Source organism: Mustela nivalis (genome assembly GCF_964662115.1).
Source record: "Mustela nivalis genome assembly, chromosome: 18".
Lineage (NCBI taxonomy): Eukaryota > Metazoa > Chordata > Mammalia > Carnivora > Mustelidae > Mustela > Mustela nivalis.
The window spans coordinates 22,659,753-22,687,422 of NC_139037.1; the positions used below are offsets into that span (position 1 = coordinate 22,659,753).

The 27,670-nt window shown below is 38.9% G+C and overlaps 1 protein-coding gene across 8 annotated transcripts in view; it reads left to right on the forward strand.

The window, feature by feature from the left end:
- Window positions 1–27,670, forward strand: part of CDH8 (cadherin 8) — a 376,484-nt gene that overhangs the window by 188,417 nt on the left and 160,397 nt on the right. For all 8 annotated transcript variants that reach the window (XM_082712375.1, XM_082712377.1, XM_082712374.1 and 5 more), the window contains 3 exons: window positions 17,858–18,025; window positions 21,769–21,956; window positions 25,340–25,593. In XM_082712375.1, coding sequence (XP_082568501.1) covers window positions 17,858–18,025; window positions 21,769–21,956; window positions 25,340–25,593 — 610 coding nt within the window. The remainder of the gene's footprint in view (window positions 1–17,857; window positions 18,026–21,768; window positions 21,957–25,339; window positions 25,594–27,670) is intronic.

Genomic DNA, 27,670 nt, shown 5'->3' on the forward strand with positions numbered 1-27,670 from the left:
CAACACCTGTCTCTGAGTCAATTTGCCTCATTCCTCCATGCAACTATTTCAATAAATGTCAGGGTGCTGAATTTTTACATGTGCAAATATTTATGTAAGAGGGAGAATAAGCACAACAGTAATTTGATCCTAAGGTATTCAGAATGTTTCCAGGCCTACATTAATTACACCATGCAGCTCCGTGTTAAGTAGAACAGTACTCCTCTGGCTTTTGAGCTTTCTATGGCCAGAATTTTCCACAACAGAAAGGGAGACACGGAGAAAATCAGTTCTCAACTAGGCCTCCGCACATCTTCAGAAGAGGTCCTCAGATAATAATTTACTTGGATGTGTTTACTTTTATATGGGATTCCTCACAAGTTCGCATGGGGAAGAAATCATTCATGTGTTGGCTCACTGAAAAATGCTAAAATATATTGAGAGACTCCTACCTGTCAGGTACTGTTGTAGAGGCTGATCAACATCAATAAACAAGACAAGTCCATTGGTTTATTTTCTGCTCCCACTGGAATGCATGTGGGCAGAGACTGATAGCTAGGTAAGGAAGAAAGGGAGTGTCAGCCAAGAGTGGTGATTATTTTGTAATGGCTGGACAGGAAAACCTCACTGATAATTTGACACTTGAGTGGAGATCTCACAAACATGTTTTTACAAAGAGAGGGTCAAAGAGATGAAGTGACTTGCCCATGGTCCTACTACCTATGGTGTGCACCTGGAATATAATTGTGATGAAAATGACTTCTATCTGGACTTATGGTTTTTATCAAAGTGTTCAGGAGACTAAACAAGGGATTCATCATATACATTTTGGAATGAAAAAGATTAGAAATACTTTTTACAGAAAATAGAATGCTTAAAATCTCAGTCCATTTGACAGAGGGGCAGGTCAGTTAGACATTAACATAAGAACAGAAACACATTGAAAGCAAATTTGGTGCATCACGTGTTATGATGGAGAGATGCATAAAGTGATAGCAACGTTTAGAATAGAAGCAGATGAATTTGCATTTTATAAGCATTTGATCATGCCTGCCTTTTCTTTTGGGTTTTGGACTATTCCAGTCTGGAGAACTGTACCTCCTTTATCTTTGTGTTTCCAGAGCCCAGGACAGTATCTGTTTTCTTAGGGGTGCTCTCTAATGGCCATTGTTTGAATGACATCATCTACAATTTTGCAAAGAGAAGGAATTAAAAGAGTGGGAGTTTGAGGCATGGCTTCTTTACTCTGGCTCTGCTGCGGGCTTGCTAAGAAATTAAAGTTAAGTTGGAGAGTCTTTTTTACAGAGTTAACATAAGTGTGGAAGACGAATCAGGAAGAAAGAAATGTTGATTTTATTTATCATCTTCCTGATCCTCTTCCATGAGGCTTCTTTGGAAATTAATACCACTCACACCAGAAATGGACCCTTGGAATTTCCTCCTAATAACAGATCGTTTGCATATATGAATCTCGTGTGGGTTATGAAATTTTATTCAAAGTCACCTAAAACATAAATGTCAAATTTGAAGACAAATTTATCCCTGTGTCCTAGTCCAAAAAGGTTTTCTGTATCATGTGATTTCTCTTAAATACATTGTACTTGTTCATACCCAGAGGTTACTTCTAGAGATGTTATTTTATTTAGTATAACCCTGCGTAAAATGATCTCATGCCAATAGTGATGGTAAGTTTCTCAGAATCTGTGGCTTGTGTTCTTTGTGTTTTTGGAAGATCAAAACCAAATAAACATACAAACCTCAGTTTCTTTAGTTACCATAAGCAACTGGTTGAGAGTTTGAAAGGAGTCATCTTTCACCTACTCTGTGTACATTTTCTGCAGAGCATCTCAGTGCAGGCCCTTTGACCAAGCCTCGTGCTTAGCAGGTAGGAGGTCATCAATGAGTGCGTATTGAATCAAACTGTAGGAAGCAGACATCTAGAGAAGGTAAAGCTTCAACATTCATTCATTTATGCATTCATACCAAATATATATTCCCAATATGTATCTTCACTTAGATTTGTGGGAGCAAAGCCATTAAAAAGAACACATACGACCACAAAGGAGGAAAAAATGGAAAACAAGAAGTGATTGATAGGAACCAGGAAGAGAAAGAGAAGGAGTGTCATGTAATTGTTAAAAATGTAGAGCAGGAAAAGAAGATGTACTTATTAGTTACAGTTATTTTTTAAAATTTTAATATGGAGAATAAAAATCATGAGCCACTTAACGTATTTGAAGAAACAGGTCTGATATAACAACTGTCACAAAAGGAACACTAGATCCATAAAAATCTGCTCTTACCAATCCTCTGTATGGTAACTCTATTAACTAGAACATCTACTTCGCTTTCCATTTCGAGTGGTTTTGCCTCTGGCTTGCCTCCTAGGGAGGTCAGACAGCCTCCAGTTAATACAAGTCTAATTATCTCTGTCCTGGAGGGACATAGAGATCCACTCCCCTCTGCTTGCTTCTGTATGATGGGGCATAATCATACCTAGATTTCAATATTTACAAATGTTCTGACTAATCATTGTTAAACTATGGCCTATGTATATGAGCACCGCTGATAAGAGCTCTTACAGGTGACATATGTCTGTCTCATTTTTTTTTTTCCTCCTGTAAGGTAAATTTCACTGCCCCGGCTTCTTACAAATTAAAAGACTGAGGCTCAGAAAGCCACTGAGTTGTGAGCCCAGTTGCCCTGTTTTGTGTAGCTCTGCAAATGGCAATGCATTGCCCAGCTTTTACACTTAGAATGCAGGAGTTGTGAAGTTAGCCTGCTTATCTGTCTTCTCCACCGTATTCATAATACCTGAAAGAGTGTTTGATGTATAGGAGGTCCTGGAGAAACATTTGTGTAATGACAGATTTTTTTTTTTTCCTTGTCTATTACTTTGCCACACTATTTCTTCTCCTTATTCCGTGCAGAATCGTGCCCAGGGCATTTTGTGCCACCTGCTTTCTTAGGTCTGTGAATGGGAGCTGAAAGGTGTTGACTTGAGTGCAAATAATTTTGGGTGGGGAAAGAAATTTACATGAAAATAATAAAGCCCAGGATAATAAACAAGAGTGAGAAGGTGAGGTGAGTATTACTTACGCCAGTGGAAGGAGCTGATGGTGCCTCTGGCACAGACTCTGATCTGATTAAGAGGGAATCACGCAGCAGCATTGTTCATGAAGACACAGGAGGGGAGGAGGAGGAGAAGAATTCTATTTTGAGAGAGAATGTGAAGGCAAAGAGAGAAGTCACTCTGCTGGGAAGAAAGAGCCTGCATCCCCAAAGAAGAAGGTAGGAGGATTTCAAAAGCAGAACTTGGCGGAATGCAACAAAGAGGTCAAGGAGAATGTCGGATTGAAAGGCACAAAAGGAATGGTGGGAAGATTATCCAGGGATAGTTGTGAGAACTGTGCCCTTCGAATGATTTTAAACAAATCCAGTTGTCAGACTCTTGAGTGATTCTAATACGTATCTCCCCTAGGTACTGGAACACTTTTCAGTTCTGTACATCCCAGTTTTTTTTTTTTTTATCAGTCTTTGACTGACAAGAAAAATGTAACAGAAGCTCAACAGTGGTAGGAAACCCTACAGTATTTCTTTTAAGCCCAATCTGGTTCCTGATTCTTACTTTAAAGGAAATTGAGGCAAGTTCTAGGCATATTTTACGCCCATTGTGACAGCCACCATAAATAAAGGAAGACCCTGTCTTCCTGGTCAGACCCCTTTCATTGATGTCTCTGCCCTATGGTAAGGTAGTGGAACCAGATTGTTGCCTTATGTTTCTGAAGTCTTGGGTTCTGATTTGTTGAGTAGGAACCTTAGTCACTCACACCTAGAGATCATGCAGTGTCATTTGTTGCTGAAAATGCAATGACCTATGGGGCAAAGGCTTGGTTTATGAATGACAAATTTCTGTAACAGTTTGAGTTGGAGGATTTAGTTAATCGGGAAATTTTATTAGCAAAGGCCAGTGTCTTGCTGTCTTGTATTGTATAGATCCTTCAAATCAAGGTTAATGGGTCACTGGAAATTCCCTGAGTGAGGTCACTGAGTTGGTTTAGCATGTCTGGGTGAGGCATTATGAGAAGAGGAACAGCAGTGAGTATCCCTCAAAGCCATCAGGCAGACTTACCAAGCAGATCACTCTGAAGTTAGCAGTTAGTGACCATCTAGAACCTCCAAAGTGTAGGACAGACAGGTTGGTATAATGGAACAATGGGTCTATCACTGTTTCAAACACATTGAAATTCATGGAATATAGATAGTTTAACTGAGACCACAGAGGTTCACGTTTCTTCATGTTTAGGGGGAACTGTAATAGTTACCTAACTGGATGGTCATGAAATATAAGGAGGAGGTAATGATAATTACTGTAATAGCTAAGCAGGTGACTGTGTACTCTTTCTTGGTCAGTGCACTAAGCACTGTATCTATGCGTGTATCCAGCACAAAGAAGGCTCAATAAGATACAAAGTATAGCTATTTTTTTTAAAAGATTTTATTTATTTATTTGTCAGAGAGAGAGCAAGCGAGAGCGAGCACAGACAGAGTGGAAGGCAGAGTCAGAGGGAGAAGCAGGCTCCCCACGGAGCAAGGAGCCCGATGCAGGACTCGATCCCAGGACGCTGGGATCATGACCTGAGCCGAAGGCAGCTGCTTAACCAACTGAGCCACCCAGGCGTCCCTATAGCTATTTTTGTTATGAGTGATCGTCACAATCATTCTGCGACAGTGTGGTATTGCTGGTAGTAATACTAGGGGTAGTAGTAGTGATCAGCTAATTACTATTTTATTATTGGCCTAATATTGTACATGCCTTATCTGCCTTCATAATCATCTTAAGGAAAGAAAACAACAACAACGACAACAACAACAAAAACCCATGGGGTAAGCACTATCTCTAAGTACCATAAGGGAAAACAAGAGCTCCAAGATGTTAAGAAATGGGTTACTTACCACAGTAAGGGAAGGGGCCAGAAATCAAACCCATTGTCTGATATCAAATCCCGAGCTCTAAAAATGCCCAGTTCTACTTGCCTCTGTTGCCAGACCTGGAGCCGTACCACATGAAGTATCTGACTGAGTTCTGGGGCCAGGAAGTTCCAAGGGAGCATGAGTGGAATCAGGGCCATTTTGGCATTGGAGGATGATATCATTTCAATTCAATCTTGTTTTCAGTGTCTGCGATGGTCCGTGAACAATGTTAGATGTCATTACATGTAATGTCTGTTAGGTGTTTCCATCTCTGTGTCATAGACAAAGAGACTGACATTCTGGATGGAAGAGAGAGTTGCTTCACTTTACTGAGACTCAGGTGTCAGTCCTGGCCCCATGTCTACCAGGCAACGGTACAGCTTGTGCTTTATCCACCGCACAACCCTGGCATTCTCATCTGCTTAAGTTCTCAATTGCTAGGAGAAAGCATCCAATTTTTTAGTGACTTTCACTTTGCTTTTTTAAACCACCCATACTTATTATACGTATAATTAGTTATTGGAATTATGGCTTAAGGAAAGAATAGTGCCATCATGCTCTTCACAGAAATAATTCCACTTGATTGAGGAGTCCCTGGAAGTGTTTTCATTTAGGGGGGAAAGAAATTTCACCTTAATTCTGAATAGGAATAATTGCAAGTATTTCAGTGTAACTCAGAATTGGCAATTTGAGTAGCATCATTTATTGGCTAGCCATGTGTTGATGCTATAAATGGTGGCCTGTGCAGAATTATTTAATAGAAGAATCCAGGAGCGACAGAAAGGACAGTCCCTATGCTGAAGTCCCTCTGCACAGTGGGTGTAAAAATACAGAGACAGGATATCATCGTTAATTCAGGTACAGCTATATTATATGTTCTTCCATAAGGAAATGGGCACAGACAAGGCTGTGATCCACACAGTGGGGTAATTAAGAAGTCATAGTTACTTAGTCAAAGAATATACTGCTTTACGAGACAGGAAATTCACATATAAGGAAGCAATTTGTACATATTGAGACACTTGAATGATCCTCAGTGTTCTGATTTAAGGCTTTCAGGCTTGCTGTTCTCTTGTAACAGTTTTCAGACACAAATGGGGAAGGTCAAGTAGAGGTTAATATATAAAGTCTATGTGAAGTAGTCATGTCTGTCAAACAGATTCATGTTAAGATGCTGGAATAGCGTGGAAGATTATTAGACAAAGGTCTTCATAAGTACTACGTAGAGGGTTTTTTTTTTGGCAAAAGGATAGTATATTACCTTATTAATACATCATAAGTAAGATTCCAGAGACCCAGATTTGGGTCTTTCTTCAACTACAGTCTGTGTGGCCTGAAACCTATTTCATTGCTGAACCACATTCATAATCCCTAATATTCGTGGAATATAGATTTTCAATTAAGTTTTCCTATGAATTATTTTAGGAAAAATCAGATACCATCTCTGTCTATATATCTGCAGATATATGCGCCAAGAGAAATAAATAATACTGTAATTTTAAAAATAACAAGTTTTACTAGGACATCATTGGTAAATGATGTAGATCAAAGCAATGTTTTTTCATGAATTCACCTTCAATTAATTCATGAAATGTTACTAGGATACCTAGCTCATCAGTATCATCTCCTTTTCTGAGTAATCCTGGGGATATCTGAAATAGGAGAGCCCTGCACCAAAAATTTACACTGAGACATTGAATAAATACAAATGTCAATTATGAAATGGGTAAAATATCTAGAGAAATAACAAGAGCCCCTAGGATCTTTAATCTGAAGAACACAGTCTCCTCACTGGTGTTCATTGAAGGGTGTTATGCCTTAACTCTTGGCAAACTGATCACAGCCCTCGAGATGATACAGATCCTCCGTGGAGCCTTGAAGGTAGTAAGACTTCGGTTCGAATCTTGACACCCTCTTCTTCACTAAGTGACTCTGTTACCTTATTCTTTATTTTTTTACTCATATTTTAGTTAACATACAGTGTAGAATTGGTTCCTGGAGTAGAAGTCCGTGGTTCATTGCTTACATGCAACACACAGTGATCATCACAACCACTGCCCTCCTTAGTAACCATCACCCATCTAGCCCATCCCCCCACACCTCCCCCCATCAACTCTCAGTTTGTTCTCTGTCATTAAGAGCCTCTTATGGTTTGTTTCCCTCTCTCCTTTATGAGTGAGATTATATGGTGTTTGTCTTTTTCTGACTGACTTAATTCATTTACCACAATACACTCTAGCTCCAGGCATGTTGTTGAAAATGGCAAGATTCCATTCTTTTTGATGGCTGAGTAATACTCCATTTGAGATACAGATGCAGGTATAGACACACATCACATCTTCTTTATCCATTCATCAATTGGTGGACTTTTGGGCTGTCTCCACAGCTTAGCTATTGTTGATAATGCCGCTGTAAACTTAGAGGAACATATGCCCTTCAAATCTGTATTTTTGTATTCTTTGGGTAAATACCTAGTTGTGGAATTGCTGGATCATAGAGTAGTTCTATTTTTAACTTTTTAGGGAATTTTCATACTGTTCTCCAGAGTGGCCACTCCACTTTGTATTCCTACCAGAAGTGCAAGAGGATTCCCCTTTCTCCACATCTTTGCCAACAACTCTTGTTTCTTGTGTCTTAATTTTTGCTATCCTGACAGGTATAAGAGATATCTCATAGTGGTTTTGATTTGTATTTCCCTGATGATAAGTGATGTGGAGTATCTTTTCATGTGCCTCTTAACCATCTAGATGTCTTCTTTGGAAAAGTGTCTATTCATGTCTTTTTCCCGTTTCTTAACTGGATAATTTGGTTTCTGGGTGTTAAGTTTGGTAAGTTTTTTTATAGATTTTGGATACTAATGTTTTGTTTTGTTTTGAAGATTTTATTTATTTATTTGACAGACAGAGATCACAAGTAGGCAGAGAGGCGGGCAGAGAGAGAGAGAGAAGGAAGCAGGCTCCCTGCTGAGCAGAGAGCCCGATTTGGGGCTCAATCAAAGGATCCTGAGATCATGACCCACGCCGAAGTCAGAGGCTTTAACCCACTGAGCCACCAGGCACCCCTTGGATACTAATGTTTTATCAGATATGTCATTTGCAAATATCTTCTCCCATTCCATAGGCTGCCTTTTAGTTTTCTTGATTGTTTCTTCACTGCACAGAACCTTTTTACCTTGATAAAGTTCCAACTGTACATTTTTGCTTTTTTCCCCTTGCCTCCAGTGAGGTGTCTAGTAAGAAGTTGCTATGGCCAAAGTCAAAGGGGTTTCTGCCTGTGCTCTCCTCTAGGATTTTGATGGTTTCCTGTCTCACATTTAGGTCTTTCAACCACTTTGAATATATATCTCTTTGTGGTATAAGAAAGGGGTCCAGTTTCACTTTTCTACATGTTGATGTCCAGTTTTCCCAATGACATTTCTTTCTTTTTTTTTTTTTTAAGATTTTATTTCTTTATTTGCCAGAGAGAGAGAGAGAGCGCGCACAGGCAGGCAGAGTGGCAGCAGAGGCAGAGGGAGAGGCAGGCTCCCTGCTGAGCAAGGAGCCCGATGTGGGACTTGATCCCAGGACACTGGGATCATGACCTGAGCTGAAGGCAGCCGCTTAACCCACTGAGCCCCCCAGGCATCCCCCCCAATGACATTTCTTGAAGGAACTGTCTTTTTTCCATGGAATATTCTTCCTTGCGTTGTTGAAGATTAGTAGACCATATAGTTGTAGGTCCATTTCTGGGTTCTCTCCTCTGTTCCATTGACCTTTCTGTTTTTGTGCCAGTAATATACTGTCTCAGTGACTACAACTTTGTAATATAGTTTGAAATCTGGAATTGTGATGCCTCCAGGTTTGTTTTTCTTTTTCACAAATGCTTTGACTATTCATAGTCTTTTGTGGTTCCATACAAATTTTAGGAGGGTTTATTCTAGCTCTGTGAAAAATGCTGGTGATATTTTGATAGGGATTGTATTAAATGTGTAGTTTGCTTTGTATAGCATAAACATTTTAATAATGTTTTTCTTCTAATCCATGAGAATGGAATACTTTTCCACTTTTTTGAATCCTCTCCAATTTCTTTCATAAGTGTTGTCTAGTTTTCAGAGTACAACTCTTTTACCCCTTTATTTAGATTTATTCCCAAGTATCTTATGGTTTTGGTGCAAGTGCAGATAGGATGAATTCCTTGATTTCATTTTCTGCTGCTTCATTATTGGTGTCTAGAAATGCAGCAGATTTCTGCACATTGATTTTATGTCGTGCAACTTTGCTGAATTCACGAATTCGTTCTGTCAAATTTTTGGTGGAGCCTTTTGGGTTTTTTACATGTAGTATCATGTTGTCTGCAAATAGTGAAAGTTTGACTTCTTTCTTGCTGATGTGGATACATTTTATTTCCTCTGCTGCCTTGTAATTGTATCTAAATGCCTCTGGTCTCTGAGACATGACAATTATCAACATTGAGTGTTTCCATAGTCCAGTGCTGATCCCCCAAAGCAGCTAGAAAAGCCCCCAATTACCATTTTATTTTCTGTTTCTCTTTCTTCCTCCCTCTTCACTCCCATCTACCTTCTCTCCTCTGTCTTGTATTGATTCTCTTGTTCTCTCCTGCATTTGTCCATTCTTATTATGTGCAAGAATTGTGTTTGGTTCTGGGCATGTGAGGATGGATGAGACATGGTTCCTGTCTCCAATGATTTACTATCGGAACAGGTTGAAATCACGAAAGTAAATGGTATGAGAAAGCGGCTAACAAAGGTGTGGAGGATAAAAAGAAGAGAGTAATTAGTTCTACCTGGGAAGGCGTCTCAGCCTCTGAAACATCAGAGTGGAGCCTGAAGGGTTGAATGGAATTTTAAGAGGTCCAGTAAAGGGCAAGGGTGGTCCAGGCTACATGAACCACACAGTCATGAAGGTGATAAAGTCAGTGGAAGAATCTGAAGAAAGGTTAAGTGTCTGGGGAATCAAGGACATATGCTATGCAGAATGTTGTAGGAAAAGATGAGTTTAGATACAGATCATGTAGAGATTCGAATGCCAACAATAAATTTTGTCTGTCATCTGGAAATCACTGTGGGGACATTACTATTTTGAAGTTGATGTGGGACGTTTATGCTTTGCAGCACTGTTGAATATCATCTTTGTTTCTTATTTTTTAAATAAGGTAAGTTTATTTTAATTATTATTACCACTAAATTAATAACTAAATTTCATTTACATACATATCCATGTATGCCTTTATTTATAAAATGTAAATACAAAATTAAAGATATATATACATATATATATCTGTGAGTATACATATGTGTAAATAGGTCTATGTAAAATATATATTTACATATATCTCTGTGAGGGCATCTTTATCTGTATTTATACCTATATATGTATAAAGTAGGACATTTGGCTTTTTACTTTTCATATAATAAATTAACTTTAAACTGTTGTTTGGTAGTTAATAACATTTTACATATAATATCAGTAAGCCTCAGGGAGTTTAAGTGATTTACTCAAGATCACATGGCTGGTAGTATCAGATCAAAATAATTTCTCATTTGTATAACCTCCAAGTTCATGTTCTAAAACATATACTCCTCTGCTTTCCATAACACTGTGCTGGGAAATTTGGGGGAGAAGGCAACCTTCAATTCCTTCACCAAAACACATCACATTATCTTTGTTTATATTCTTTGGCAAATTTTAAGCACATAGAGTAGTCAATTCATATTATTTTCAAAATTTAAGAATTGTTGTAAACATTTTATGTTTCTATATGTCTATGTTTATAAACATTTATGTTTATGTAACATAATTTTTAACATCAGCTTAACATTGTATACCTTCGATCTGTATCACCTTCACCACTAATTTAGTATTTCCCAGCTGTTGCATATTTTAGTTGTTTGATATTTTAAAAAAAATCACACAAAAAAGTGAATATCTTACTCTAAAAATTTGAGATGTCTGGGAAAAGGAAAATTTATAATTTTCTTGGAATAAATTCTTAGTTTTACAAATATCAAATCAAAGTATATAAGTAAGATTTTGATTGCTGCTACATTTAACTCATTAGCTTTAGAATTATATTGTAGTATTTGACAAAAGCATGAGGGATATATGAGAAATCTAGTTTTTCCAAATCCAGACCGTTCTATTTATCTATCAACCTATCTATCATCCATCTATCATCATCTCTCCAGCTAACTCAGAAGTTATAGTCACAAAGAAAGGGAAATGCATAATTTTGAATATTAGGGAGGGAAAGAGTTTTCTAATGGTTCACTTTGCCCTTTGTGATACATCTGTGTAAGTTTAACATTATTGCAGTTATTATTCTGACACTGTTCTTCAAGGAGAAGATGGGCATGTGTTGATGTATCTCTGATTATACGTCCTTTACCCCTCATTCATGGCAGCATATGGTTAGCAGAAATTGTGACTACAATATATGGTGCCCAAAAGGAATTTATCCCTGGTGAATTTGTATCACTTAAACTCATCAATGAGAGACCATTTTCCCACAGATAGTAAAATGATAATTGCACATTGAACTGGCAAGAGTTTTGGGGAATAACAAAGCTATTGGTTTCATAACCAGGATAATGTGTTCAACAAGTCCTATTCAAAAGAGGAGTCTAGCACAGCATTTTATATCAACTGCTGTCTTTGAACGGCACAATCTGGGAGACCCACAAAGAGTGAATTACAGTAATCAGGCTTCAAAATGACAAAGGAGTTAATCAGCATCTCCTTGCCTTTCTCGTGAAGCCTCTCAATCTGGTGATATCACAGAAATTATAAAAAGAAGCCTTCGTGATGGATACAAAATGCTTCTTAAATGATAACACCAAAGACAATGGTAAACACACATACGGACACACACACACACACACACATACACAAGTCTTAAATTTTGAGATGACTGAAACTGGATTCTCATCAGAAGTCCTCCCTGGATAATGAGACAGAAGGAACAGCTGTTTAGCACTTAGGAAGAACTAAGTGCTAAAGGCTAGCCTAGGACTTAAATTTTTCAACCACTGCAACAGGGAAATCTCCATTTGATTGAATAAAGTTAACATAAAAGCATGTCTTTTAAATACAGGTGAATCGACTCACAGTAGGGTAATGAAGGCCATTTTCAGGGCAAGAAGATTCCCCCTTTCCCTCCTTAGTTTTCCTACCAAGGGTTGCCTCCCATTTCACACCTTCCAACCCCACTCTCCAGTGCCAGGTTCAAAATCCCCATTGAATTAAATTCACTGAATGAGAATGGGTTCCCATTCATTCTCATGAAATTTCTAATGAGAGTAGCTTTTCAAAATGAAAACTCTTCTAAAATCTGATAGTTCACGTTCCCTCTTCTGAATTTACTTAACAGGTTATGCTTTTGAAGACTCCAGCAGGACAGGCTCTTCCTCCTGAACACAAACTGTGTTTTTGTTTTGTTTTGTCTTTCTTCTCCTCCGAATCTTAGAGCCTCCTATTTTCAAGGAAACAAGCTTGTCCCAAGGATGTTCCGTGTTTTTGTTTTTGTTTTTTTTGGTTTGTTTGTTTTTGTTTTTTGTTTTTATCCAAGGGTAACCTCGGTGAAGGGCCTCCGTATAAATACTAATACGGTTACTGAGTTGGAATTTTCTAAACATCAAAGACAAAAAAGATGTGATATTTTCAATTGTATCAACTCCAAGTCAGTCCTGATATTACCACGTTTAATTAGCAAAGTTGATTTTCTTTTTTGTGAGGCTGTTTATCAAATGCCTACATCAAAGAGTTTTACTCACTACCCCCAGAAGAAAGGGTTCTGTCATACTGCTTGCCACAAAACTGAAAACTCTAATTTGTTGCCAAGTTGATATAATGGAAGTTTAAACACAATATTTAAGCTTCTAAAAACATTGCTGGGCATTGAAAATGTGTAACTATGAGCATGTGGGAAGACGTGAGCATTAATCTTCCTTCACCACTTTGGTGGCAAAAGATGGACGCAGTTCTTGTCTTGGGGAGTGGGAAGCTATTTGAAATCAGCACCCTCAAAGCTGTGTTAAGGCAGTTTATTTTTTTAACAGAAAGGGTGCAGGGATCTCTTATCAACTGTTTTAAAATAAAAGTTGAAAATGGATAAAAATGCTATTTAACTGAGGATTCCTGTAACTTTTTACATAGGTCAAAATTTTTGACTTCTCAAATCTGAGAAGAAAAATAACCGTATTTTCTGCTTTGTTTGAGGTGGTATTTGATACCAAACAATACTTCTTTTTGACTTAAGGCAGTTCTCTCTTTTGTCTATAAAAGAAATAGCCTAAAGCTTGGGAGAACATGTGAGCCAAAGCAAATAATTCAGGGGAGAGGTCAAGGCAACTTTTAAGGCAATTTTCTTATTTTAAGAGTTTATCATCATATTGCAACATCTATGTAGGTGAAATGATCTGCCTTTGCATAAGAATTTTTAAAAAAAGATTTTAGTGACATGTGTACAAATGACCCAGTACGAGGAGAAAAATGGGAGGGCCAAGGGCACTTGGGTTTTTCCTAGCATGCTTTTATGGCTACAAGGTAACAGGAAAAATGTTCCAGAAATTCTGTCTTGAATTTTCTAATGAGTCATTGCTAGTTGTGAGGTTGAGACTAGAGGCAGCTCAGAAAGCAAGAGCTGTTTATTATACACTTTGTACCGTAGCCAGTGAAGTATGCTGCATGCCCTCAAGAAAACTTGGAGAGACTCCTTGCCTGCCTTAGAAATCAGAAAACCCACTCTTAGTGTTCTCTAAGAAAAGAGAAAGTGTGAAGACTTCCATGTGCAGCTTTCCAGCTGGGTCCTCTTGAGCAACCTCACTTAACTGGATAGCTATTATTCTCTCTTCTCTGATGGGGAAGCGAATACCTGCCCGGCCATGTCAAGGGGTGATGCGTTGCTACCCTGAAATACTTTTGAACTGTAGATGTCTGTGAAGAATGACATGCTGGAAATATGGTTGACCCTTGGATAATGAACCAGTATCCTAACCATATTTTTTAGAGTCTTGGCAGGAACAGGGTGATTAAGGATAATTTAATGAAATAACTGTTGACAAAAGCTTGGCCAGGTTAAGGGAGACCATCAAGGGATAGTGAAGTAACCCAAGGATAGCCAGCAGAAGAAGTGCCATCATCACCCCTAGGCCTGAGACAACAAGGGATTGGGGCAGCTATTGGACAGTAGAGTTTTGCTCTAGCAGTATCTGAAGATAATAACCATAGACTGGCCCAACATATGATTAGAGTATTTGGAGAGTTTGGAACTTCAGCAGCTACATCCTTGCAGTCTCCTAGGGTAATGTATGTTGGTTGAGTCTAGTGTAGAGTCAGAAAGTAAGAAAGTCCATGGGTGCCTAGGGGGCTCAGTTGGTTGAACATCTAACTCTTGATTTTGGCTCAGGTCATGATCTTGGGGTCATGAGATCAGGCCCTGCCTCAGACCCCCCATTGAGTGGGGAGTCTGCTTGGGATTCTCTCTGTCCCTCTACTCCAACTCCCACTTGTGCTATTTCCCTCTCTCCCTTTCTTTAATGAATGAAATTAAATAAATCTCTAATGAATGAATCCCTAGTGAATGGAAGAAAAGAAAAAGAAAGAATTCATGGAGGCAATCCATAAAGGTCACTCTTCCATGCCAAGAGCAGGTGGAAAATGCAGGAAACTGGCTCTGAGGGGTGGAAGGCAATAGGAGAATGTTTAGCACTGTAACCATCATCCAGATAAGCATTAAATCAATTCTGATTGGGAAGGAAAAAGCGAAAGGAAGAGAGCACACTTGGGTAACTCTAGTATGCCAAGAACTTTGCATGAGTTCTCTCTCACACAGTCTTAGCATACCTACAATGGGAGGATGATTATTGTTTCCGTTTGACAGGGCAAGGCATTGAGTCCTGGCAAATTTAATCATTTGTTCATGGTCACAAAGCTAGCGAGTGGGAGAATAACATGAGAAACCAAACTTGTTTGACTTCAATATGAAGGAGCATTTAAAGGGGTCTCAAATGTGTCAAAAGATATGCATATTTGGTAGTATGAATACCGTATACCTTGATGGTAGAAAGCATAAATGTTTTGGTAATGGGTGGAGACCCATGGAGCTCTGCTTGTCCCATTTAAGCAAGTCCTTCCACCATAATGCGTCTCTAATATTTTGATGTAACTCATAGACATTAAACCTAGGTATGGTATTATAACTGATCCTCAAAACTATTTTAATTCCAAGTGGTTTAAAAGACATCAGATGGTTTTCTTTTTTTTTAATTTAGTCTCTCACAATATATTTTTTTAAATGATAGGAATAATACATAGCACACTTCTCTGGGTCTGAGGAAATTGTAAAAATTCTTCTTCTGAAGTAACCTCAAAGGACTCATGTGTAGACTTCAACCCATCTGCTCATTTTGGGGGAAAAAAAAAAAAAGAGCAAACCAAAAATGCTGTCTTCCTTGGGGAATTATATCAGTTTCCTCTGATTATTAAATGTTGTGTGCCAAATTCCAAAGTCCAGTGGATGGCTTAGTTCAGGATGACCTTCGAATGTGATGGTACCTAAACTTAACTATGTTAACTATGTGTAACTAGGATGGGAATAAAACAATTTTCTAATCTTTTCTTCTGGAATTGGGCCCGTATTGGAGATATGCTGAGTTAAGGAGTATATAACCATGGCAGAATAGCCAGATGGGCCTCTCATTGTGCTCATGGTGAGGTATTGTTGTTACTGTTGTCGTTTTTGTTCACGTTTGTTTTCTCACATAGTAATCTAAGTGTGCATGATTGTTATATTTCTGTTTTCCTCTTCTTCCTGTTTTTGTTTATCTCTAAGTATGGTCTATTGAGTCGCATTTTGATATGATCAGATCTTGATTATATTGCAAGATATTATTAAGTTGCAATCAATGTTCCCAAATAAGTAAGGTGATTTAACCAGGGCTCCCTGAATGTGAACCTCAGATATAAAAGGGGTGTCCAGGTGTAATAAAGTACATTGGAACTAGGAGTTCTTCCCAAAGCCTTGCACGCTCTCTGGGTGGGTTAGGTTTCCCTGGGCACTTCTTGTACCTTGCCTGCTACTAGAATCATTCAGGGGTGTGAACGCTTTGCACACCTTTTATGGACAGATGATTTAATTAGAGTTTAGGAGTCCAAAGGAAAAAACAAACAAACCATGATTATAATTTCAGAAATGGCCGAGAGAGTGGCTCATCCTCAATTTGAATTGAATTGAATTGAATTGAATTGAATTGAATTGAATTGAACCTGGGGTTATTACAAGGGGAGAATTCTCTAGTCCAGACAGTTTTCTTTAACTTGAGCCAGAGGTCTAACACTTATCCATTCATTTGGAAAATTGGGGACTAGTCACAATAATTTCTGATAGGGGATTTTAGCAATATAGTGGTGAGAGGTGTGTTTTCTGAGAGAGGGTTAAGTGAAACTGCAGGGCACAGAAAAAATACAGTACAATCATCGTAAGAGATCTAGTCGTTCTTTAAAATGGGAAAAATTGAAATAATTGCAACATCTGTTGATATGGGAAAGCTTAAGTTAACTGATAGTGTATTCATCAATGAAGCATTATGCAGCTATGAGAAGTAATGAGTTGGATGTCTATATGCTAACAACAACAACAACAACAAAAAGATCTAAAAGATAATCACTCTGTGATAAAAGAAAGTCCCAGAAAAGTGCCTACTGTATCATGGCCACATTTGTGGTTTAATGTTCATACACATATACGTACATTCGTATGCATAGACATATAACGGCTTTGGAAATGTACCCATCCAAATGTTAGCAATATTTATCTATAGATAGGAGAGTAGGGAGAGGGCTAAATAAAGATTTTTAAAATAACTTCAGAAGTATCTACACATATTTTGAATCTTTAAGAAGAATATTAAATTACTGGTGAAATACATAAAAGAAGCAGATGGATGAAACCCTGAAAATATATCAAAAGAAAAACACGAACATTTTAGCACTGATGATATTATGTTATTTTGTACTATTTTGTACCTCCTTTCTCTCTGTCTTTTCATTTTTTTCCTAAATTTTTGTACAATAGAGAAAATGTAACAATTAAAATATAAATGTGGTTGTATAGTACGTTAGGATTTAGACACTTGCCTGTATTAATTCTGATTGGTGTTTTATTCATCTGTGTTGATCCTAATAATGTATTTATTTCTTTCATCTCTCTGATATATTTGTGAGCTTCAGAATAATTTATCTTTGACCTCAGAGCCTTCAAGCTATTTATGTATTTACTCCTCTTGTAGGGGAATTGGAGTCTGTGATAAATTGTAAGATTCTTTCACTTGCAGGGGTTTCCTGGGTAGATGAGGCTATGTTATGATTTATACTTTAATTTGGTAGGCAAGAGTATGCCATTCAGTTTACTTTCTAATATATATCTTTGCAAGTTCTCTCTCTCTTTTTGATACACTCTAAAATGTATTTTTGCAAGTTAGCCATTAATGCCTCTGACTAAAATCTTTCTCAATGTTGGCATCACAGATGCACAGCAGTTAAAACACAAAAGAGAGGTGCCTGGGTGGCTCAGTGGGTTAAAGCCTCTGCCTTCAATTCGGCTCAAGTCATGATCCAGGGTCCTGAGATCGAGCCCCACATCGGGCTCTCTGCTCCGCGAAGAGCCTGCTTCCTCCTCTCTCTCTGCCTGCTTCCCTGCATACTTGTGATCTTTCTATCAAATAAATAAATAAAATCTTTTTTTTAAAAAAAGGCAAAAGAAAACAGAAAATTATCTGAGTGGGGACTTGATGTGTGCACCTGGGTATGTTTGTGTGTGTCTGAGAGAGTTGTGTGTGTGAGAGAGTTGTCACATTCAATTTGAATGAACCGTCTGTCTGAAAGTCATTCTCCCATTTTTTCTCCCTCAGCAATTATAAAAACTGCCCTTCCCAACATGGACAGAGAAGCCAAGGAGGAATACCTGGTTGTTATCCAAGCCAAAGATATGGGTGGGCACTCCGGTGGCCTATCTGGGACCACGACACTTACGGTGACCCTTACTGACGTTAATGACAATCCTCCAAAATTTGCCCAAAGTAAGTGAGTTTCCTGCGCTGGGTGAAAATCTCCAAGTATGTTGTGTTTTCATTTGAACTTATGTCCTGATTTTCAGCAACATTCAAAAAACTGATAGGAATCATTGAATGCTGATTTTATGCAAGGTATGCCAATTTATTATTTATATATGTAAATATGAATATATAAAATATGTAAATATATAAAATATAAATATGTAAATATATTTATAAATAATATATATATATGTATATATATATATGAGCTAAACCAACTCTCCTGCTATTTTGGTACTAAATGTATCTCCATTTTACAGATTTTAAAGAAGTTGAAAAAATTTCCAAATATTAAATGTGTAGTAAATAGTGGAGCTAAGTGAACCAGGGTGTCTGACTTCAGGATGTTTGCTTAGTTCTCTCTTTCATGGTACCTCCCACTAAGAACTTGAGAGAATGATTAAAATGTACCTCAGTGCGCTATCGATAATTCCACTTTGTTGGATAAAAGAAGCTGATCTCCGTAGCGCTTGAAGGGGGAATAGCAGATACGCGATATACTTGCTGCCCAAATAAGCCCTCCTCCTTCTTGTGACTTCCTGTAGTTCCTCCCACAGCCATCAGCGGTCACGGACCCTGCTCTTCCCTACTAAAGCCATGCTCTACCTCACAAGCATCTCAACAAAATTTTAGGCAGCCAACATCCATGAACCGGGGAGATAGTCATTATTTTCCAACTTTTCCAACTTGTGAGCACTTATCCAAATAATCTGACTAGATGCCTTGGGAAGGCCTTTCTGACATGGAGACTCTTGAGAAATGAACGATGAATAGGAATTAGCTGGAACAAAGCAAAACCAGGGGAATGGGCGGTGGACGTTGTAACTGGAGGAAGAGGTCATCCAGAACCCCATGAAAGAGGGTATATGGCCCTGGATGAGAGTTAAAAGAATCTCACCCCCATTGGAGTCTAGAGCATCTGGAGAGTTAGGTTAGGCAGGAGTTGGCCATACTTGGGTTTGGTACCATTTTAAGTACCATGATCTTTTTTTTACCCCTTAAGATCAGTGGGAAGCCATTAAAAGGTTTTGCATTGTAGGTTAAGTAATAAAATTGGATTTCAAGGAAATCAGAGAAAATGAAATCTTGTGACCGTCTTCTAAGTGCTCTCCGCACTGCAGCCGCTTAAAGGGTGTTTGTAAACATTCATGTAAAAAGTGAAGGCAGGGCTGGCAAGCAAGGGTGATCTCAGTGGAACTGGAGGAAGTGTACAGGTGTGACAGATGCTTAAGGTTTAATGATAACAAAAGTCTAAGGATACATTGAATTTTCAGTCACACTGCGGCCATGAGTGATTACATGCCTGCTGATGCTTTTTTGTTCAGAGAGGGGATACCATAAGAGAACTTGTTTTTGAAGAGAGAATGGAAGAAGGAGAAGGAGAGAGAGACATGTGGGGCTTGAAAATGACACATTTGAAGTATCTTTGAGAATTTATCTGCAGAACGAAATTCCAAGGTAGAAAGATCAGAAGGGGTTCATTTTCATTAGTAATTTTAGAATTTTCACTTCTGGCCATGCATAAATCAGATAACAAGGCCACCCTTTTTAACCACATTGTTGAAATGGAGAGTACTGTCTTTCCCATCCTTTCCCTGGTTCTTTTATTTGCTTTCCAGCGGCCATTATAGTTAAGGCTGTATATGCAACTCTTCTTTCTCCAAAAATAATGGTTTCAATTCTGCGGTGGCAGGTGAGTTTCATTAGCTAGTGTTCCCTTTCTTAGGGGTAATAACTATTAACAGTGATCACACTGATAGAGATGATGAGTGAACAGAATAGGAATGGATAAACGTTTCGTTTGCTTGGCTTCCCAAGGCGCCCTGATGTAGGACCCGCAACCAGGTGAAGCTCCTTGCTGGCTTATTTACTTAATAAACATACCTAGAGGAACCATCTCAAACCTTACCTGCTATATAAAGTTCAAAGAAAATAGAATCATTATACCAATTATGAAAGAATTGGGAGACTTGGTATTCAACGTGTAGATTTTCAGTGTGACCTTACGGTGAAACTATTTGGAAAACATTTTTATTCCCCAGTCCCATGATTTCATGATTCTTTTTTTTTTTTTTTTAAAGATTTTATTTATTTGACAGAGATCACAAGTAGACAGAGAGGCAGGCAGAGAGAGAGAGAGGGAAGCAGGCTCCCCGCTGAGCAGAGAGCCCGACGCGGGCCTCGATCGAAGGACCCTGAGATCATGACCTGAGCCGAAGGCAGCGGCCTAACCCACTGAGCCACCCAGGCGCCCTGATTTCATGATTCTAAGAGACACTTTTATTTCATCATTCAATAAAAGTGTGTTACTGCCAAGGAAAACCTTATGCATCCTCTGAAATAATCTAGTTAGATTGTTTGTCCAAGGGACTCAGTGATTGAGTTCTGACTAGAATTAGGTAATGTTAACCAGATTTAATTTTTCCTTTTGGTTTATAGCTCATCGAATATTTATCTTTTTCCTCTTTGTTTTGGTTGCAATGGGACTAAAACTTCCGGGTTGTCTTGAGTTTGGGTTCCCCAGAAACAGGCCCTGAGACAAGAATTGGATTATTAAGTAGTTTATCTTGGAGATGATCCCAGGAATCACCAGTAGGCGAGTGAGGATGTGTGAGAGAGGTTAGAGAGGCAGGGAGTACATTATCAAGCCAGCTATGATTGTGCGGGTCTGGAGCTTTATCCAGGAAGCTCTGAAACACTGTAAATAAAGCAGAAGAAATAGCTTGATGTTACCCTACCAGAGAGGGGAGGAGCCTGGGATTTTATATCATAAGTGGTGCGAGTCTTTGAGGGCCGCTTCCGCGAGGGCATTAATTTTCTGGTAGTTCTGGCCTGACAGGCAGTGGGTAAAATGGGTTCTGAAGGCCAGAGGAAAGCCTCAGGCAAAGAAATGCGGGAGTTGGCAGTTAGATGTAGGGCAGGTGTGTACAAAAGTGGTAATGACCAGGGGTTATGGTTGCTCCCCTCCGCCAATGAAATGAGGGAGACCAATACACCAACTAAAGCGATTTGAGTAAAAATGGGACGAATACCACTAATTAGACACATTTTACTGGCCCCATGGGAGAAGGAACGTACACTGTAATTGTATTTTGCCTAGAGAGTTTTGGAGGTAAGGATTTCTGGTCTTCAGAGCAATGAGGACTTTAGTAACAGGAGGGCTGTTTTATGTGTCTGAACAGCTTGCTGCAGGGCACAGCAGAAGTTTAGTAATTGGATTTTATCAAAAATGGTCTACAAGTCTGTAAATATAAAGGTAACTTCAAAAGTGACTTTCAGTGTGTTACACATTGCATCTTTCTGTGCTGAAATTAGCTTCATATTTTATGTTGGGCAACAATGAGTATCCCCACGGGCAGCCTGTGTGATTATACAGCAAATTGGAAGGAACACTGACGTAGACTCACTAATATCCTGATATAACTCTGCTCTAAATATACATTTGGTCAACATATGGTTGAGTACATTTCATATCTCAGAAGAGTCTCGAAAAGAGATCATTTCTTCTTCTGGTATCTCTTTGTCTCTGACTCATGGAAAGGATTGTGCATTTTGCAGCAAAAGGGATACTTTTGTCTTCCATCACAGTGTTCCTAATTTCTATAGGTGTGCTTAGCACAAAGAAAGTACCCAATAAATATTTGCTAAATGGGTTACTAAATGAATAGAATTGGTGCCATGCTCAGTGTTTCTCTCTTTTTTCTAAGGTCTGTATCACTTCTCAGTACCAGAAGATGTGGTTCTTGGCACTGCCATAGGGAGGGTGAAGGCCAACGATCAGGATATTGGTGAAAATGCGCAGTCGTCCTATGACATCATCGATGGAGACGGAACAGCACTCTTTGAAATCACTTCTGATGCCCAGGCCCAGGATGGCATTATAAGACTAAGAAAGGTAAGCTCAGGGTTTGTTCATCTTCCAGATACCTCTTTGAAACTCGAGTTTTGAAGTTTATAGGAGTTGGGTGAACCCCTTATCTGTGAAAAAGTAGAGCCCTTTTTGCACCTCATGCCCTTGGCCCCACTTCCTGTTTCAGCTAAAGCCAAGCCAGCCAGTCACCATGGTGTAGGTAGCTTCGGGTATCCCCTATCATATCTCTCTCATAGATGCCCCGTGGTCTTCCCTAAGCTGAAGGAATTTGTTCAGCTCCTTTCTAGAGCACTCCAGTCACAAAGGGGAAGTCAACACTCAGAAGGTAAACCTCAAGCCATGAAGGACGTAGATTGGTAGACACTTCTTATTCTTTTTATTTTTTTAAAGATTTTATTTATTTATTTATTTGAGAGAGAACGTGAGCAAGAGAGACAGAGAGCACAAGCAGTGGGGAGGGGCAGAGGGAGTGGGAGAAGCAGACTCCCCACTGAATAGAGAGCCCAATGTGGGGCTCGATCCCAGGACCCTGAGATCATGACCTGAGGTGAAGGCAGATGCTTTACCAACTGAGCCACCCCGGTGCCCAGCAGTTCTTATTCTTTGGAGACATTATTCTGAGGCATATTTTGTATGGTTCTTAAGAGGATTCCCAGTAGGAAGAAGATTCAGTTGGCCACAGAGTTGGCAAGTTCCATGGCTTTTAATCCTTCTCTGTAGAGCTCTGCCCATTTTTGCACTTCAGTTTCATGGAATATTTCCACAAAATATATTGCAGATCCCTGAGTCTTTATTGCAGACTCTGCTTTCAGGAGAACTCAAAGATAGACAAAGCAGTCCACCTTAGTCATTCTGGTCAGCTCCAGCACTAGAAAGGTGGAGCCAAACCTGCTCTCTTTGGGTATTCAACACTATGCATCAAAAGTCCAAACATTATGGTAAAGGAAGCTCATCTTTGCTTTGCTCCTGCGAGTGGAACTACCATTGGAGAAAGAACTATCTCCGTGAATAGTACAGATAATGTACCGCGATTTGCATCTACTTTTGCCAGCAGCCATTTCTTTTGTGATAGATGTGAAAAAATTTTGTACAGTATTTTCCATATTTATCTATCATCATGACATTTGCATTCATAAAAAATTGTAGAATGCATTTCATTGTTTTGTGGGCATTGGCATTTGCATGGAAAATACCCTTTTCTCCTCATTATGAGTATTTTTTTTCAATATTGTTCTTCATGTCTTTTTCATGAAATAGTACAAATTAATTTCAGTTAAATATGTTGGCTCATGAATAAGAAGATAGATGGCCGAGCACACTGTTGGGAGCCAACAGTTCTTTGTCTGTTTTGCTCAGCATTACATTCATGTGATTCCAAGCTTACTGTCTAATTCTCTCTGTCATGTGACATAGGAATCTGCTTCCAGTGCTCATGTCCTCAGAATCCCCCCTTGGAGACACGGTGACAATGGGAACCTGGAGTTTTCTGGATAAGCTTTTAAATACAGAATCAATTGTTTAAATTAATTTTGAGGGGAAAAAATGGCTGCATTTATTTTAACTCTGTGTAGAGCAACACAAGCTTTCTACCTGGCTTGAGTTTAGGTTAAGAGTTACAAAGTATTTAAAAACTCATGTTTAAAATAGAGTACAGTATAATTATACTTGAGTCAATTATTGAATAACCCAGAGCCACATTTTCCTTGGCTAATGATTCCTAATGTCATTTTTATTGTTATTATTAACTGCCATCCTTTGCTACCATAAGGTGCTTTTATAAACTGAAGCAATTAGCCGTGTGTTGTAGTTTTATTCACTGTTATTCATAAACATGGCGCTATATTCTACACATTTTGACACCAAGAAAACCATGTATTTTACTGTAGAGAACAATGTGTAGGGAGTCATATTTCTACAATTCATGGATCTTCTTTTTTTGTCTTATAAAATCCCAAGGACACCAGGATGTGTTTGTATACATTGTTATTATGTGGAGCTAAGACATAAACAGAACATAATCTGCTATACTTAACAGTGTTTGTGAAGAATTCAAAATTACAAAATTGTTACAGCAGGGGTGATTGGCAAATTAAGAAAATGCTGATGTGGAATCCTCTATTCATAGGTGCATGTGCCTGGTAATTTCAGAATAGACAGGGAAGTGAGTATCTGCCTTGTTTACTAGAAAACATTTCCCCCAAAAGCCAAGTCCCATTAGAACTGAATTCAAGTAGAAAAATCAACCCCAAATTTTGAGAAAAGAATACATATTTAAGCTTGTACGGGGGTTCTGGAAGAATCCAATAATACCAGCTTGTCTTGCAGTTTATTTTTTTTTAAATCTGCATTGCAGATTTAAAGTTCTGTTTCTTATGAAGATTTGCAGCGCACACCTGAATTGTCTCTCTGAACCTTGACAGACATTTATTCTTGAAAGCTGACATATTAGGAGTTGCCAAGAATTACACTGTAAGGATTCTGATACAGATGGGCTTCTGAGTGTTCAGGGGACCTGCTTTCTTCTCCCTACCTCTTTTTACCTAGATCATTAGCTAGAGTCTCAGGGGCTCTTAAGGAATGACGTATTAATATGTCAGAAATATTGTCAGTAATGGTGCAATGAAGTAATTCCAAATGGCTTTCAAGTGGTTGGTGGAGGCACAGCCAGACCTAGTTATCTATATATACTGCTTTCACCCTTCCTTCTTCTAAATATAAACACAGAGAAACATGCATCTGCGTACATATTCCCTTATATGCTCACCTACTTCATAGTCCAGAACTTACAATGGAGACCTAAGAATACCCTAAAAACTAATCAACCTCAGCTCAGCCCCATGATCAGTAGAGCAGCGGTGCTTTTGGAAGTGAAATAAGAAAACACTCTTTGTTGGGATTAGTGCTAAATTATGCTTTATAATGTCTCCTTGGACTAAACAATGATTATTTCTAGTTCTTTACATTTCACACACTGTTGCAGAAATGATAAAATATTCTTCCCAGATAGAGATTGTGTTCGATGCCGCCTTATCTCCTACCAGCAGAGGCCCGATTAACGGGCTGATTGGTATGCGGGTCATACCACCACTAGTAAAATTTTATTATGACTCTGAAGTGAAATTTTGATGGCACAATTCATGACTGTGAATATTTTGTGAATTCCAAGTGAAATGAGCAAAACAAAACAAAACAATAGGAGATTAGATTCACTGAGCTTGTAGAATAAACAGATATCAATAAATGCCTGTAAAATTTACAAGTTGAGTCCGAGGGAATGGAGAGGGATCCCATTAAGGCCCACAAATGGGCTTAAATGCACATAACTATCATCTATCAGCATTAGACTCATTTGTTCTTGCTGCTGTGGTCATTAGTGGGAAACATTCATCTTTGTCATTTCTTAACAGCCTCTGGACTTTGAGACCAAAAAATCCTATACTCTGAAGGTAGAGGCAGCCAATGTCCATATTGACCCACGTTTCAGCGGCAGGGGGCCCTTTAAAGACACGGCAACAGTCAAAATCGTTGTTGAGGATGCTGACGAACCTCCTGTCTTCTCTTCGCCTACGTACCTCCTTGAAGTTCATGAAAATGCTGCTCTGAACTCCGTGATTGGGCAAGTGACTGCTCGTGACCCCGATATCACCGCCAGTCCTATCAGGTATTTCTTTTTTAAAAGGCTTACCGGCGGCATTAAAGGACAAGCACATCAGTACTCAGTGCAGTTATGTGTACATTCTGTGTGGTTGTCTTTGGTACTATGCTCACAGGACAGAGGAATTCTGGTGAACACAGTGTGTGTGAGTGCGTATGTGCGTGCCTATGTGCATAGGGACGCCTGTTCACACATGCCCACCCCAAGCTACGTATAGTACACAGAGCCAGGAATATCAAGGTGAACGAAGTTATTGCAGCTTTCAGAGAACTCATAAAAAATGCAAAATTGCATACGTTTTGCAGTGCATCTGAGTGAATCTTTTATACTTTCTCTGCTTGATTGTGTATTTGGGTATTTTTCCCTAGCATTGGGCAAGTATTGCTGGTTTGTCTTCTTTCTTTGTTGAGAGTTAAGTGAATTATATATAAGAATTTTAGGGCCATGAGGCGATTGTCTCAGTGCATTAAGAGGCCTTTGTTTTATTTCTGTGTTTGGTGTTTGACTTTGAAATTATTTTCTTATCACTTCACGGACATTTCTGATAGGTCAGCATATCTGGATTGGTACCTTTTAGACAAAGTCTTTCTCTGCCATTAAAAAAAAAATCCTTTTGTTTATACTTTCCTTGCTCAGATTTTTTTTCCCAAGATGAAATAATCCTTTATTAAAGTTTTTCTGCCTTTTTTAGAAGTGAGGCTCAGCTCTGTTTTTCTTTTTGTTTTTTGTTTTTTTTTTTCCCTTCCTTTGAACTGTGTACATCTTTTCTCTTGTGCCAGTCATCCAAATGACAGTACAGGTGCTCAAGCTAAATAGCTTTCTTCTGAAAGAACACGAAAATCTATAACCTGTACACTGGTCTCCAAGGGTGAAGTGTTGGCTAATGATGTGTTTGAGTGTGGATTTCAAATATTGTCTTAGAAATGCTTGTCAGGAGGGAGAGAGAGAGACAGAGAGAGAGAGGGAGGAATACAGTTTTGAAGAAGTATCCATTCTTCATTAGTGAATTAGTTGTCAGTTCATTCCAATGTATTGAAGGGATATACTTCCGGATACTCTAATCAAGGAAAGTCCGGCCATGTGAACTTTCTGGAAGTTCTGTTTATCCACTTCCTTTTTATGTACTAAATTCCCATTACTTATAAGGGTGCTGAAACTGTGAGACAGGAAGTGAAACCCACAGAACAGGCAGTGCCCCTGGTAATTTTAGTTAGGGCAAAAAATGGTTCTTTTCAGATCCAGAAAAACTGGTTTTAATACAAGCCACTTCAAACCCCAGGATAATGTTAAGTATATCCCAAAAGGATACCAAAAAAAAAAAAAAAAAGTTTCCCTCGGGGCACCTGGGTGGCTCAGTGGGTTAAGCCTCTGCCTTCAGCTCAGGTCATGATCTCAGAGTCCTAGGATCCAGCCCCACATTGGGCTCTCTGCTCCGCAGGGAGTCTGCTTCCCCCTCTCTCTCTCTGCCTGCCTCTCTACCTACTTGTGATCTCTGTCTGCCATAAATAAATTAAAATCTTGGGGAAAAAAAAAGTTTCCCTCAAAGGAGCACAATCTCTAAGAAGATAAAAATCTCACTTAAGGATTTTGAAAAATGGTCAGTTGTCCATTCTCAGTTCTAAAGAGGTTCAGCAAGCCTTAGCCACACAGAATGCCCATATTTGCCCAAGAGAACTCTGTCTGTCAAAGAGCCAAGTGTTGAAGACAAGGTCAGTAAGTAACCAGAAAACGAGATGGATGCGGTCATCCCTTTTCTGACTACATGTTGAGGTTATGAAATGGCTCTAGATTGAAATGCTGATCTATAAATACGGGCAATGATATCTGTTGAATAATGAATCTGTCCTGTTTTATGTGACTGCGTTTTTTCTGAAAGAACACAGACAGGAACAATTGCCACTTTCCTCGCATCTCCAAGCATGAGACAGAACAAAGGCACTGAGTAAGATGGGTTCAGCGGAATGACAGGGCCAGTTTTAACAGTGGATTTGACAAGAGTTTTACTCTTTTCAGCAAGGGACACAAGACGGGCTCAGGAATATGCCAAGCTAGGGGCGCTTGCTGGGGCGGGGGGGTGTCTTCA